At 48.0% G+C, this 13,279-nt stretch overlaps 1 protein-coding gene across 6 annotated transcripts; it reads right to left on the bottom strand.

Annotated features, from left to right (window-relative positions):
• Positions 1 to 77: 77 nt before the first annotated feature.
• NDST2 (N-deacetylase and N-sulfotransferase 2) lies at positions 78 to 13,254 on the bottom strand. Of its 6 annotated transcripts, XM_016186961.2 has the most exons (16): positions 13,116 to 13,254; positions 12,413 to 12,504; positions 9,322 to 9,361; positions 7,772 to 9,091; positions 7,169 to 7,256; positions 6,553 to 6,707; positions 6,191 to 6,376; positions 5,488 to 5,616; positions 5,179 to 5,361; positions 4,994 to 5,090; positions 2,208 to 2,331; positions 1,913 to 2,087; positions 1,528 to 1,698; positions 1,314 to 1,423; positions 1,030 to 1,132; positions 78 to 703 (listed from the first exon to the last, which is right to left on the bottom strand). In XM_016186961.2, exons 4-16 carry the CDS (start codon positions 8,774 to 8,776, stop codon positions 578 to 580), a joined length of 2,652 nt encoding a protein of 883 aa, XP_016042447.1. In that variant the 5' UTR covers positions 8,777 to 9,091; positions 9,322 to 9,361; positions 12,413 to 12,504; positions 13,116 to 13,254; the 3' UTR covers positions 78 to 577. The 6 variants fall into 6 exon arrangements, 5 of the variants coding, with proteins under 5 accessions (XP_016042447.1, XP_016042446.1, XP_016042449.1 ...); XM_016186960.2 differs by lacking the exon at positions 9,322 to 9,361; XM_016186963.2 differs by lacking the exon at positions 9,322 to 9,361 and having other exon boundaries at positions 6,191 to 6,301.
• Positions 13,255 to 13,279: the final 25 nt, after the last annotated feature.

Genomic DNA, 13,279 nt, shown 5'->3' with positions numbered 1-13,279 from the left:
TTTGAATGGGTGATGGTGCTGCGGAGGTCTGAAGCTTATTTTATTCTATGCCCCATCCCAGTGAGGCAAACAAAACAGAAAAATAAGAATGTTTATTAAGGACATTCTGGCCCATGGCTAGGGCTTATGCTCAGCTCTATGAGCCACGTCCGACCTCATCTCCATTCAATGTGAATGACATTAGGTAGGCCAGGCCACAGGTAGATCCCACTAATCCCACAGCAAAGAGTCAACTCCTAAAGCCAGGTACAGACAGATACAATGCTGGGGATGAAGAGGGGACTCACTGGATTAATACATTCCTCTAGGCTGCCTGGACCTTCTTCCTCCCCACCTTCCAAGATCATGGGTGAAAGGGGCTTAGTACCATGATGCGGGATATCAAAGAAAACCCCTTCATCAGACCCCAAAGCTATAGGAAAGGGATGCGCCCCCCCTTCTCAGCCATCCCAGGCTTAGAGGTCGCTGAGGTAGAAGGGGGAGGGGCCAGGCCACTCTAGTCCCCCTTGGAGATCCTGCTTTGGACTCGCCCACTAGGGAAGCAGGGGGCTTTTGCTGGTACAAGAGGCTGATAACATCAGCCCAGACTGGAATGCTGTAGTTCTTCATGAAGCCATGAGGGCACTGGCTGTCCAAGGCGGCTCAGCAGCTTTGACAGCTCCAAATTGTGGTTCCGGAAAAAATTCATAAGGAAAAGGCGAGACTGACAGGAGAAAAATGAAGACAGAACTAGTAAAAAGTGAGATACAGGATCAGGTCTTAGAATCGGAAGGGTTGGGGCCGGGTGGTGGCGCACCTGGTTGAGCGCATGTGTCACAATGCGGAAGGACCTGGGTTCAAGCTCCCAGCCCCCACCTGCATGGGGAAAGCTTCACAAGTGGTGAGGCAGTGCTGCAGGTGACTCTGTCTCTCGCCCTATCTCCCCCTTCCCTCTCGATTTCTGGCTGTCTCTATCCAATAAATAAAGATAATAAAAAAATTAAAAAAAAAAAAGAAGCGCAAGGGTTACCTGCCTCAGGCTTTACTTACCTCAGTGTCCATATCTGGATACTTCCGACCTTTGCTCTTGCCTAGACAGCGGGTCTTCCCACCTTCAAGTCCCTGACACCAGAACCCTTTATCTTCATCAAACCTGCTCAAAGGGAAGGGTCCCTCAGGTGGCAGAGAAAAAATGAAGTACACATACATATATACCACCTCTCCCAACCCAGAGGAATATATTTCTCCTTGTAAGACGAGGTAAATTCGAACAGACTTGGTTAACCTGTTCCCCCTTTTCCCCTACAGTCCTCCCCTGTGCCATGCTCTCCCACCTGAGGGTCCGTGTGTAGTTCAGAAAGGGTGTGATACCCAGGAACTTCTGGATGCTCTCCATTGAGGCAGCTGGGTTTGTGCGTAGCTCTTGCCCATCTACAATCAGCAACTAAAGAAACGGGTGTGGTTCCTTCTGTATTCCTTAAATCCTCTGGGTTAAAGGGGAAAGAGAGAAGGCACAGGAACCCCATATGGGCTATTGGGGAACTCTACCTGTTCAGAGGGGTAGTAAGTCAGCCAGCGTTGTAGGTGGGTAGAATAGTAGCCAGGTACAAGACAGCGGTTTTGCAAGGAACGAAGTGCCTGAGGGGCCTGGGAGGAGGCTGAAATCACCTGGTAAAAGGTGTAGTTCAGGGCAGCTCGGTCTCCATGTGCGCGCTGATGCTGAAAGAAAAATGTGTAGGAGAGAAAAGAATCGGTGACCTGACAATCATTCTGTCCTGATTCTTGGTATAGTGTAAGCACCCATCCCCAAAGTACTACTTTAGTTTCCCTACCCTCACTCATGCCTTGCAGCTACCACCATTCCTTCTCTAGCCATAAATTTGCTAGTCACAGCTGGATGCAGGCCCTAGTATGTTTCTACTTTCAGGCTCACCTGGTACCAGGAGTAGGCCCTGTCAGCGGGGTTGGTGAGCACAGTGATGATCTTGGCTCGTGGCAGGAGGGCAGCTCCCCGCCGTGGTACAACCTCTGAGTCAAAATAGGTGGCGCTTTTTTCAAACAGAAAATCAGTGCTGGCATTAGATGGGATAGGGAAGAAGTCCATGTACCTAGGAAGTGGCATAGAGAGAAGACAGGATTTGTAGCAGGTCTACTTGTGGAAGTTGGGAGTAGGGTTGGGTGGGGGGTGGGGAGGCTCTGAGAATCATTCCAAGGGATTCCAGGCTCACCAGTCAATGCCCTTGTGGTAGTTAGGACCACTGAAGAATTGAATCTCTTCAAAGGTGCTGGGGCTAGGGAAACTGCTAGTTACAGCTGGATGCAGGCTCAGGAAGAAGTGAATAGCTGTGGTCCCTAAATGGAAGAGAAAGCCCAGGCAATTGTGGAAGAGAAGTCAGCTCAATATGAGTTTAAAGGAAGTAAGCTTGAAGGAAATAAGAAAATAACCATTCTAGGTAGTAAAATCCCCATTAAACAATCTAGACAGTAAAATTCCCAAATCAGAGCTAAGGAAAATCCTAGAGTCCAGAGTAAAAATAGTGGTTCTTAGCTTGATCAAAAAAAAAAAAAAAAAAAAATCAATCCCATAGATGCTGCTGATAAACAAGTAGGATAAAGAATCATTGTCTTAGGGGAGTCGGGCGGCAGTGCAGCGGGTTAAATGCACATGGCGCAAAGCACAAGGACCAGTATAAGGATCCCAGTTCAAGCCCCCGGCTCCCCACCTACAGGGGAGTCGCTTCACAGGCGGTGAAGCAGGTCTGCAGGTGTTTTTCTCTTCCCCTCCTTTCTTCATTTCTCTCTGTCCTATCTAACAACGAGATAACAATAACAACAATAATTACAAAAAAAAAAAGGGCAACAAAAAGGGAAAATAAATAAATAAATATTTTTAAAAATCACTGTCTTAGAGGCGCGGGGAGATAACCCAACACAAGATTTGCATGCCTGAGGCCCCAGAGAGCTCAGGTTCAGTCCCTGTTATCACCACAAGCCAGAGCTGCACAGTGCTTTTGGTCTCTGTGTCACCTGTCATGAGAATAATCTTTAAACAGACTAAGAAGGGGGAGTCGGGCTGTAGCGCAGCGGGTTAAGCGCAGGTGGCACAAAGCACAAGGACCGGCATAAGGATCCCGGTTCGAACCCCGGCTCCCCACCTGCAGGGGAGTCGCTTCACAGGTGGTGAAGCCGGTCTGCAGATGTCTATCTTTCTCTCCTCCTCTCTGTCTTCCCCTCCTCTCTCCATCCTATCCAACAACGACAACAACAATAATAACTACAACAATAAAACAACAAGGGCAACAAAAGGGAATAAATAAATAAAATAAATATTAAAAAAAAAAGAATTAAAAAAAAAAGACTAAGAAGGGCAGGGGTAGATAAGTCTCAGGTTCAATCCCCTGCACCACCATAAAAAAAGGTAAGAATATCCCCCCCCTTTTTTTGTCATCTCTAGGACTTCACTGCTTTCAGATGAAGACAGAGAGGCAGAGAAGAAGAGAAAAGGAACGAAATCACAGCACTGAAGTTTCCTCTAATCAGGTGGGGGCTGGGCTTGAATCTGTGTCACACATGGCAAAGCAGAGCACTAAGTGAGCTGTTTTTCTAGCTCAAGAAAGAATGACTATTTAAAGGGATTTATTTATTTAAATATATATATATATATATATATATATATATATTTTTTTTTTACCAGAGCACTGCTCAGCTCTGGCCTATGGTGGTGTGGGGGACTGAACCTGGGACTTAAGAGCCTCAGTATGAGAATCTCTTTGCATAACCATTATGCTATAGCTATACTCTAGAGGAGAAAAGGGGAGAGAGAGAGAATCTAAACATTTGATGTCATGGACTCAGGACCTCATGCTTGAAAGTCTAACATTGTATCCACTGTACTGTCCCCTGGTTGCTAAAAAATATCTTTAAAAATAAATAATAAAACTTTAGAGGCCACATAGTGTCACACCTGGTTGAGCACACACATTTCAATGTGCCAGGACCAGAATTGAAGCCCCTGATCTCCACTTGCAGGAGGGAAGCCTCACTAGAAGTGAAAACATTGCTGAAGGTGTCTCTTTCCCTTTTTTTTTTAAACCCCCTTTTCTATTCTTCCCCCCCCCTCTATCTTCCCATTCCCTCTTAATTTCTCTCTGTATCTATCATGAATAAATATTAAAAAGCAATACAATTTTAAGAAAATCAGTCTTGGGATGGCAGAAAGCTCAGCTTTACCTCTGTCAGGTGCCAGGTTTGAACCCCAGCACCACAGCACCAGGGGAGGCTCCAGAGATGGTTTAACAGTGCTATTATGCCTTTCTTTAAAAAAAATTTAAAGATACTTATTAATAAGAAAAGGAGGAAGAAAGAACCAGAGCATTACTCTGACTCGTGTTGCTGGTGATTAAACCCAGGGTCCAATATCTCATTTACTATACCACTTCCTGAGCTGCTCTCCCATTAAAACTAAAAAGAATGGAGAAGTTGGTCAGATCACAGTGGAACTGCTCATGAGGGAGGCCCGGGCACCACACAAGAAAAGGAAAGGAAAATGAAAATAAACAAAAAATCACTATCTTGGGTCAGAAGATAGCTCTGGCACCAGTCAAGGATACTATGGACCATCCTGGGACAGCTCCATGGATGGTAGTGTGGTGCCTCTCCCCTTATGTCTCTTCCCCACTCTAAGATGAAAAAAAAAAAAAGAATTAGTCCAGGGTCAGGGCGATTGCATAATGGCTTTGCAAAAGATTTTCATCCCTGAGGCTTCCAAGTCCCAGGATAATTCAAAGCCCCAACATAAGCCAGAGCTGAGTAATGCTCTGATTTAGTAAGTTAAAAAAAAAACTCCTTAGTATCAAGCATGTGTGAGGCCATGGGTTCACATTCCCCAATACCATGTTAAAAAATGTCTTAAGAGATTAAATTGATATATGATAGCTATGAGAAGGGAGTTCATTGACCAAAGAATCCTTTGGGTTTAGGGCAAGGCAAGAGAAGTTGGCTAAGAATGATTCACCAGTCTTCTGAGGGCCCACGATGAGGAACTTGGGGAGCCGATCACAAGTTTTCTCTTTGGACCAAATATCTTTGTGCCTCTTGTCATCACAAGGATTCTGAAGATGAGGCCAAGAATTAGATGAGACCTAACCTTTCCTTCAACCCCCACCCCATCACATACTGGTTCGCTTTAGCTCCACCCACCTGCCAAAGTGGGCTCCGCTCTTGAGGGAAGAGTTCAAAATACTTTTGTGCAAGAGGCACAGGAGGAAGGGTCTGTAGGCGCAGCCTAGTCCAGCACTGGAGGAAACGCACCAGGCTCTCAAAAGTGTACAGGCCCAGACGATCATTTCCATAGTTGGATAGATGGGTCATAAAGATGCTGATCTATAGAGGACAGTATCGGTGTGTCAGGTTGGGGGAGCCTCCCCCATCCCAGAACCAGGCTTCTTGAGCATAAATTCCAGCCTGTAAACATTTTGGCTTTCTAATCTAGGCCTTTCAGTATCATACCGGATTAAGCAGCACTGTCAAAAAGAGCTCTCCTCCTCGTATGCTGCGATCTAGTTCACGAGAGCCTCCAGGATACTCATTATAAAAGATTGTGTGAGTGAAGAGGCCACATGTCTGCCTTGGCAGTACCTGGAAGAAATGAAACAGAGACAGATGAGACTTGAAAGGCAGAATTAGAAGATGGACAAAAGTATTAGGAGTATGAGGGATTAGGAGTCCCTGGACTTGTTACTAAAAGAAATTGTTAGTGACTTCTAAGATTATATCTACACCATTCCCACCATGAAAGTTCTGTGTGCACCCCCCCCAAATAATAACCATCATATTTCTCCCAAGATTTTAGAGATGGGTTGAGTACTTCCCAAGTTCATGTGTTTCAATTCTCTACATTCCACTTATGAGTGAAACTACTCAGTAGCTGTCTTTCACTTCTTTCCTGGCTTCACTAAGCATAATCACCTTCAGCAGTTCCATCCATTTTGTCCTGAAGGACATGATATATTTAATTGCCGAGTAGTAAGGAGCTCCTGGATTTATATGGAACTCGGTCTGAAATTATAATAAAGCTCTTGCTATGTACACTGTAATTTTTCACCCCTCCACCCTTGACTATGTGAATAAACTTGAATTGGAAGTTGACAGGAGTCAAAGCAGGTTGGAGGCTGTTGTTTAGATGTGGGACTTTGCACTGGGAACCCCTCACCATAATGCCATTGTGAATGAAGCCACGACGGTAGCGGGCAGGGCGGAGATGAGGATACTCCTCAGTGCTGGTCACCTGGATGCCCCACACGGATTTCCAGGCCTCATAGAGCTGCGTATGGATGGGATATACGCCCGAGTGGTGAGGGGCCACAGCGTACCCCAGATTCGTGGGAATCCCATGTTCCTGGGAATGGCAGAGACTCTCACCAGGACCTGATGAGGTTTAGGGAGTAGAGGGTAAAGAGGGTGGGGATACCTCCATAGAAATACAGTGGAAAGGGCAGGGGAAGGGTACTCCATTAGGGGAAGGTTGAAAAGTATAATCTCTAGGGGAAATGGGGAGGAGATCCAGGGTCTCACCAGAGCAAACAGTTTGTTGAGCCTCATCTGGTCAGCCAGCACGGAGCGATTGTGGAACAGGTGTGGCTGCATGTGGCTCCACATGTGGGGGAACCACCAGAACTCTCTGCGGTGCGTCAGCAGCATGTCATCCCCTGCATCCTCCTCCTCTGTCCCTAGGACCACACACTGACCACTGACCACGACCCGTCAGTCTTTCGCCCTTTTCTGACCACCTTCTACCCTCGGGACATTGCTGACTTCTGCCTACCTGTGACTGTCTACTGGCCTCATTACCAGCTTACACTCTAACCACCCATGCTAAGCTAAATTCACACCCAGTTAGGGCTTTATAGCTATCTGATCCAAAACACTGTTCCTTTTCTCCAACTTTTGGACAAGATGGATGGAAAATAACAGATGGGGGGAGGTGGGTGGGAGGGGTGGGCAGATAGATGGTGGTACACCTGGCAGAGTGCACGTCACAGTGGGCCAAGACCTGAGTTTAAGTTCCCCAATCTCCACCTGCAGGGTGGGAAGCTTCACGTGTGCTGAAGCAGTGCTGCAGATGTCTCCTGCCCCCAGACTTCACACTCTATCCAAAAGAAAAAAAAAAAAAGCAGGGGAATAAGCTCACCAGTATGATAGAACTTGCCCGAGAAGCCCAAGTTGAAGGTGAAGTTGGGGACTAACGTCCTGAGTTTGTTCTGGGTGGTCAGCAGAGCCTGGGAAGAATAGCACAGACAAGTGAGGACAGTGGCCAGGGAAGTAGCTCAAAGAGTACAGCACTTGCATGCTCAGGGCCCCAGGCTTGATTGCTGGTACCACGTATGCCAGAGCAGTGCTGTGGTCTCTCTCTTTATTAAATATATTTTTATTTACTTTAATAGAGAGAGGTAACAGAGAGACTAGAGCACTGGCCAACTCTGGATTATGGCGGTGCTGGGGACAACCTGTGAATCTAGAGCCTCAGGCACAAAAGTCTTTGCATAATAATGATGTTATCTCCCCCACCCCTTCTCTTTCTCTTTTTAAATAAATAAATCTTTTAAAAATCCAGACAGAACAGACTTGAGGAGAAAAATGAGCAGTACTCTTCCTGTCTAGGGAAGAGTACCTATGACAAGTTTAGGAGGGGAAAAGGGAGTGTACCTATGACAAGTTTAGGAGGGGAAAAGGGATAGGCTAGAGCTTGAAACAGCATCTAAGGGAAGAAATGTGAGTCAGGAAAAAGACTGACCTCAACATCAGCCACCTTCATGCGGGTACCTTCCTTGCCCACAAAGATGTCATCGATGTCTACCAAGATGTATCGGTCAAGGTCCAAGCAGAGACGCTTGCCAGTGAGGTATGCAACAGCATCAACGAAAACAAGCTTATGGAGCCAGAATGAAAGGCCATGGCCGAAGAGCACCCGCTGGATGCCATCATGAAGCCCCAGGTCCTGCACCACGGTGGGCAGCCGGGCTCGATGAGGAACTGGTCCGGGCACAGGGGGCTCTGCTAGCCGAAGGTTGGCAAGAAGCACTGATTCGTATGTGCTGTGGTTGGATTGAAAAATGGTCCAGTCATCACCAGGCAGTGGCCCAGGCTCCAAGCGACTAGGGCGTGTGAGGTGCAGTAGAGGGGCAGAAGGATTCACTTGGTAGTCCCGGAGCCCCAAGTTTGAGTGTAGAAAAAGGGGAAAGCCCTTGAGTTGGGCACTCAGTAAGCTATGCTCGTGAGCTCGGAAAAAGCCGATGATGCCCACGCCATATTCCACACAGTATCGATCTAGCAGTTCCCGACTCCAGGCATCCAGGTTGACATACTTGAGCAGGTTCTCATAAATGATCAAGACATAGCGGCCACGGGTACGATCGGTCAGTGTAGGCATGTCCCCTCGGCCAGGTGCCAGTTCAGTGCTATATCGAAAACGACTAGACTCCAAGATGGCTACAATTTCCTGCCCCAGCTGTGAGTATGCACTCTCCACAAACACAAGAACCACAGGTTCAGTTCGAGCTGTCTCTGGCGGCCTGGGGGGCTGGGGTGGGACTGGTGGCCGCGCAGGGCCAGGGCCAGCTGCTGCAGCACTGCTGCAGTCTCCCAAGGGTAGCGGCAAGGGCTCCTTATTCTTAGGACTGGTGGATACATAATAAGCCAGGAAGCCCATAGAGCCCAGGCTGAAAGCAATCAGCAGCAGTATGAGGCGGTGCAGTTCTAGCTGCCGAGCTGGGCGCACCACCTTCCACAGCTTGAGCATGGCGGGGGAGGGGAGGCAGGAATGGGGCCCACCTTGGGGATGGGAGTAGCAGTTCTATAAATGGGGCTCTCTTAGGAGGGTGGAATGATGGGAAAACAGGGAAACGGGGTTCCTTCAGAGTCAGTTCCTTTAGTATAGGGTAGGGGAGGTAGAAGGGGAAATAGGGGGCAACTGGACAGCATCCATTAGTCTCAGGTCACCATGGCCCCCTGGCCCATGACTTCAAGATGTAAATCTAACCAGGTGCTGCCCTTGGTCCTGGCTGGGTTCCTCACATCAGCAATCAGCAAAGTTCACACTCTCTTCCTCCACTATCTGTCAAAAAGAAATTGATGTGTTACTTCTCCTTTTGAAACAGAATCACTAACCCATTCCCCTTGTGCTCCCACCTCTTTTTTTTTTTTTTTTTTTTAACCAGAGCACTGATCAGCTCTGGCTTATGGTGGTGCAGGGGATTGACCCTGGGACCTTGAAACCTCAGATATGACAGTCTATTTGCATAACCATTATGCTAGCTACCCCTGCCCTGCCCCCACCTCTCTTACCTCTTGCTCACAGGATGATCTGTTCTCCAAAACAAGGCTCCTGTAGAATAACAACACAGCTTGTTCTCTTTTCTTAGAATACTGTCTAAGTTCTCTAGATGCTAAATGAGAGTTGGAGCAGTATACTCAAGGATCAGAAGGAACAGATCCCATCAAGAAGTCAGACAGCTGAGGCTGGAAATGAACTTGCTCTGAATGGAGCTCTCAGCCTGTGACTGAGCAGCTGACCACTCGGCAGGAGCTCCGAAGAGGACAGAAGGCCCCCAAAGTCCTGTGCTCCAACGAAATACCAGATAAGAGGACACCAGATAATAAATAACTCATGAGTCTATTAATCTCTCTCATCGATCAAACACAGCATCGCCTGCTAACAGTACTAACGAACTTGCAGTCAGGTGGATATTAAAATGGGGGATTTCAAAAGGAAGACGTGGTGCACGTCAGCCATTACAAAACCAAAACTGAGGAGCTTACTATTATTGCTGTTGTTTATTAAACATTTTCTGTCTTCCCTTCACCTGTAAGGAGAGGTGATGAAAGTGTGGCACTAGAGCAGCTCACATCCCTGGGGCCTCAGAAGTAAGAGCTGAGCAAGTCTGCCCACTCCAGTTCTCCTTTGTGACTTGGCCTAGTTGGCACTGTATCTCCACCCATGAACATCTCAGAAGACACCAGAACTAGCCTGGAGAGACATGAAGGACTAAATCCTGTTACAAAAACAGAGCAAACTGAGTGGGGCTGGAGAACAGCTATGGAAGTTTAAGTCACATGCAACCAATAAGAGAAACCGAAGGGATCATAAAAGTTATGGATCAGCAAGGTGATTTAGTGATTTATTTTATTTTTAAATTTAAACAGACTTAACTTGAGATTTTTTTCTTTTCTCATTTAAAATTTTAAAGTATATTTTATTTATGTTGGATAGACACAGAAATTGAGGAGGAGAGAGATGGGGGGGGGGGTAGATAGCATAATGGCTATGCAAAAAAGAATCTCATGCTTGAGGCTCCAAAGCCCCAGGCTGAATCCCCTGCACCACCATAAACCAGAGCTGGGCAGTGCTCTGGTAAAAAATAAAAAGGGAGAGAGACACCTGTAACACTATTTCACCACTCACGTAGGGGAGGGGCCAGGTGGGGACTGGGGGCTCGAATGCAGACTTGCTTGTATGAGTCTCTGAGCTTGATCACTTGGTATTGCTATGCTCTGATCTTAAATCCTTGCTTTCTCATGAAATAAACCTTAAAAGAAAAAAAGAAAAAGAAAAGAACAAGAATGCTTCAGCTTTGACCTGAGTGAAACTAATAATACATACAGGAATTGGGAGGGAGAAAGAATTAAAATGGTGATACTTGGGAGGAGTGGATTCTAATAACTAAAAGAAAAAAAGATTTCATCATTTTTCCAAGAGTTCACTGGTCTGGGCCAACTTCTTCAGTTAAAGAACAACAAAAGGGCAGAAAGAGAGGGAAAGAAACCACAGAGATAAAGCTTCCTTCGGTGTGCTGGGGGTTGGACTTGAACTTGGGTTGCATATATGGCAAAGCAGTGCACTATCCAAGTGAGCTATTTTGTCAGCCTGAAAACTGTTCTGATTTTTAAATTTGTATATATATATATATAATATATAATATATATATATATATATATAAAGACCAAGGGGCTGGGAAACTGAGTATGAAGGAGAAGACAGGGCGAAAGAGATACCTGTAGCACTACATCATCATTTATGGAACTTCCCTCCACATGTGGGGGCTGGGGGCTTGAACTTGGGTCCTTAAAACACTGTAACATGTATGTTCTACCAGGTGCATCGCCACTCAACCCCGCAAAGTTTTTTTTGTTTGTTTTGTCTCCAGGGTTATCGCTGGGGATCAGTGCCTGTATTATGAATCCACTGCTCCTGGAGGCCATTTTTTCCATTTCTGTTGCCCTTGTTAATATTATTGTTGTTATTGCTGCTGTTGTTGTTGGATAGGACAGAGAGAAATCCAGAGACGAAGGGCAGACAGAGAGGGAGAGAGAAAGATAGGCACCTGCAGACCTGCTTCACCACTTGTGAAGCGGACCCACCCAGGTATCATTACTCTGGTCCTTGCACTTCGTGCCATGTGCGCTTAACCCGCTGTGCTACTGCCCACCCCCCTTGAAATTTTAAGAGAGGGAAAGAGACAGAATACCAGTCCATCATCCACGGAGTTCCTCCTGGTCTTTTCCATGGTGATCCTGTGTGATGCTGAGGTTTGAACCTCACACATAATGAGCTATCTTCCTACCTTTAGAAGAAACTCTTTATGGAACATAGGTAATAAGACATCACCAGGAGTTAAGCACTGAATTCAGGGTGTATCTAAAATTAAGAATAACAGTTCAGGGGCAGGGGCAGATAGCATAATGGTTATGCAAAGAGCCTCTCACGCCTGAGGCTCCGCAGTCCCAGGTTCAACCCCCTGCACCACCATAAGCCAGAGTTGATCAGTGCTGTGGTTAAAAAAAAAAAAGAATAACAGCTCAGGGGCCTGAGACTTTCATGCCTGAGGTTGTGAGGTCCCAGGTTCAATCCCTTTCACTACCATATGCCAGAGGCGATAAGGTGCTCTAGTAAAATAAACAAGGGACTTGGTTGTGGAGCACCTGGTTGAGCGCATAGTGCATACATGACAGGCGGGTTCAAGCTCCTAGTCCCCAAGTTCAGGGTGGGGGGCTGGGGGGTTCACTAACGGTGAAACAGTGCTGCAGGTGTCTCTTGTACCTTCCTCTCCCCTCTTGATTTCTCACTGTCCTATCAAATAAAGATGTTAAAAAAAACAATTTCAACTGGCAGAGCATTGGACTTCCATGCCTGTTTCTCCATTTGATCCCTAGTACTGCACTTTGCTGGCTTGTGTCTCCCTGCCTTGCATGAAACTCACATATGTCACAGACAAAAATAAGTCTTGTAATAAAGAATAACAGCATAACTTGACTGCATGCTCTTTGCCAAGACCATCTTGTAAGAGCAAGCCTAATGAAGCAGGTAAGAAGAAGACACTATTATTGCCTCCGATTTCCATATGAGTAAACTGAAACCCAGAAGTGTTGAGTAGCTTACCCGAAATCACACAGCTCAATCAGCAGAGGAACTGGGATTCAAAGTCAGCGTTGTCAAACTTCAGAGTGCTCTTAAACACCTTAGTTTCACGCCTAGAAGCAGCAGCGATATTGAGGGAAGGGGGACAGAGAACTATGCTAATGGGGTGGGGTGTGGGGTGGGAAGGTACTCAGGTCGGAAGGGGTGGGGGTTAGCGCTGTATGTCTGCACAGCGGTGGACGGGGCCCCAGGGTCACCCAGGCCCGGGCTGGGAGAGGGGTGTGCTGGGGTGGGCTTGGAGGGGCGCGGGCACTGCGGGGGCACTGCGGGGGCACTGCGGGGGCGGGGGTCACGACGAGGGGCAGGGACACCGAGGCCCGGGCGCCGGGGCTCAGGGACGGAGGGACCCTGCTGGGGGGCGTGGGGTTACAGGTGGACGAGAAGAGCGCACGGAGTGTGGGGCATTAAAGGGTGAGGGGCAGGCCGAGGAGAGCCGGGCTGGGAAAGCCCCACAGGGGAGAAAAGCCTGTACCGGGAGGAAGGAGGCAACTGCGGACGACGGCGGCCAGTGACGCGGCCGGGCGAGGGCCGCGCGGAGGGGCCGCCCGGGACGACCCTGCGGGGAGTTATGGAGGCAGCGCTAAGGGGAGGAACTGCGGGCGAGCGTGGGCACAGGCCGCACTCGGAGTGTCCCGGGCGGGGGGTCTCCCGAAAGGCGGCTCACCCGGCGCTCTGGGCGGCGTCCCCGTGGTCCTCGGGCTGCGCCGCGCCCCGCAGCTGCCCGGCTTCCCAGCTCTCCGGAACTCCGGCCGCGTCGCGGCGGCTCCGCCATCTCCGAGCGAACGCGGTACCGCAGCCGGGCCCAACCACCGCTCCCGCAGGGGAGGC

This window comes from Erinaceus europaeus, chromosome 1, assembly GCF_950295315.1.
Source record: "Erinaceus europaeus chromosome 1, mEriEur2.1, whole genome shotgun sequence".
NCBI lineage: Eukaryota > Metazoa > Chordata > Mammalia > Eulipotyphla > Erinaceidae > Erinaceus > Erinaceus europaeus.
This window is presented reverse-complemented; position numbering and strand designations above follow the sequence as displayed.

Excerpts from the sequence above, each read along its gene's own strand:
- NDST2 (XM_016186961.2), bottom strand. The coding sequence starts at position 8,776 with ATGCTCAAGCTGTGGAAGGTGGTGCGCCCAGCTCGGCAGCTAGAACTG. Across the intron at positions 6,708-7,168 it reads GGGCAAGTTCTATCATACTG|GGACAGAGGAGGAGGATGCA; the intron begins GTGAGCTTATTC and ends GTGTGGTCCTAG. Across the intron at positions 6,377-6,552 it reads TCAACAAACTGTTTGCTCTG|GAACATGGGATTCCCACGAA; the intron begins GTGAGACCCTGG and ends TGCCATTCCCAG.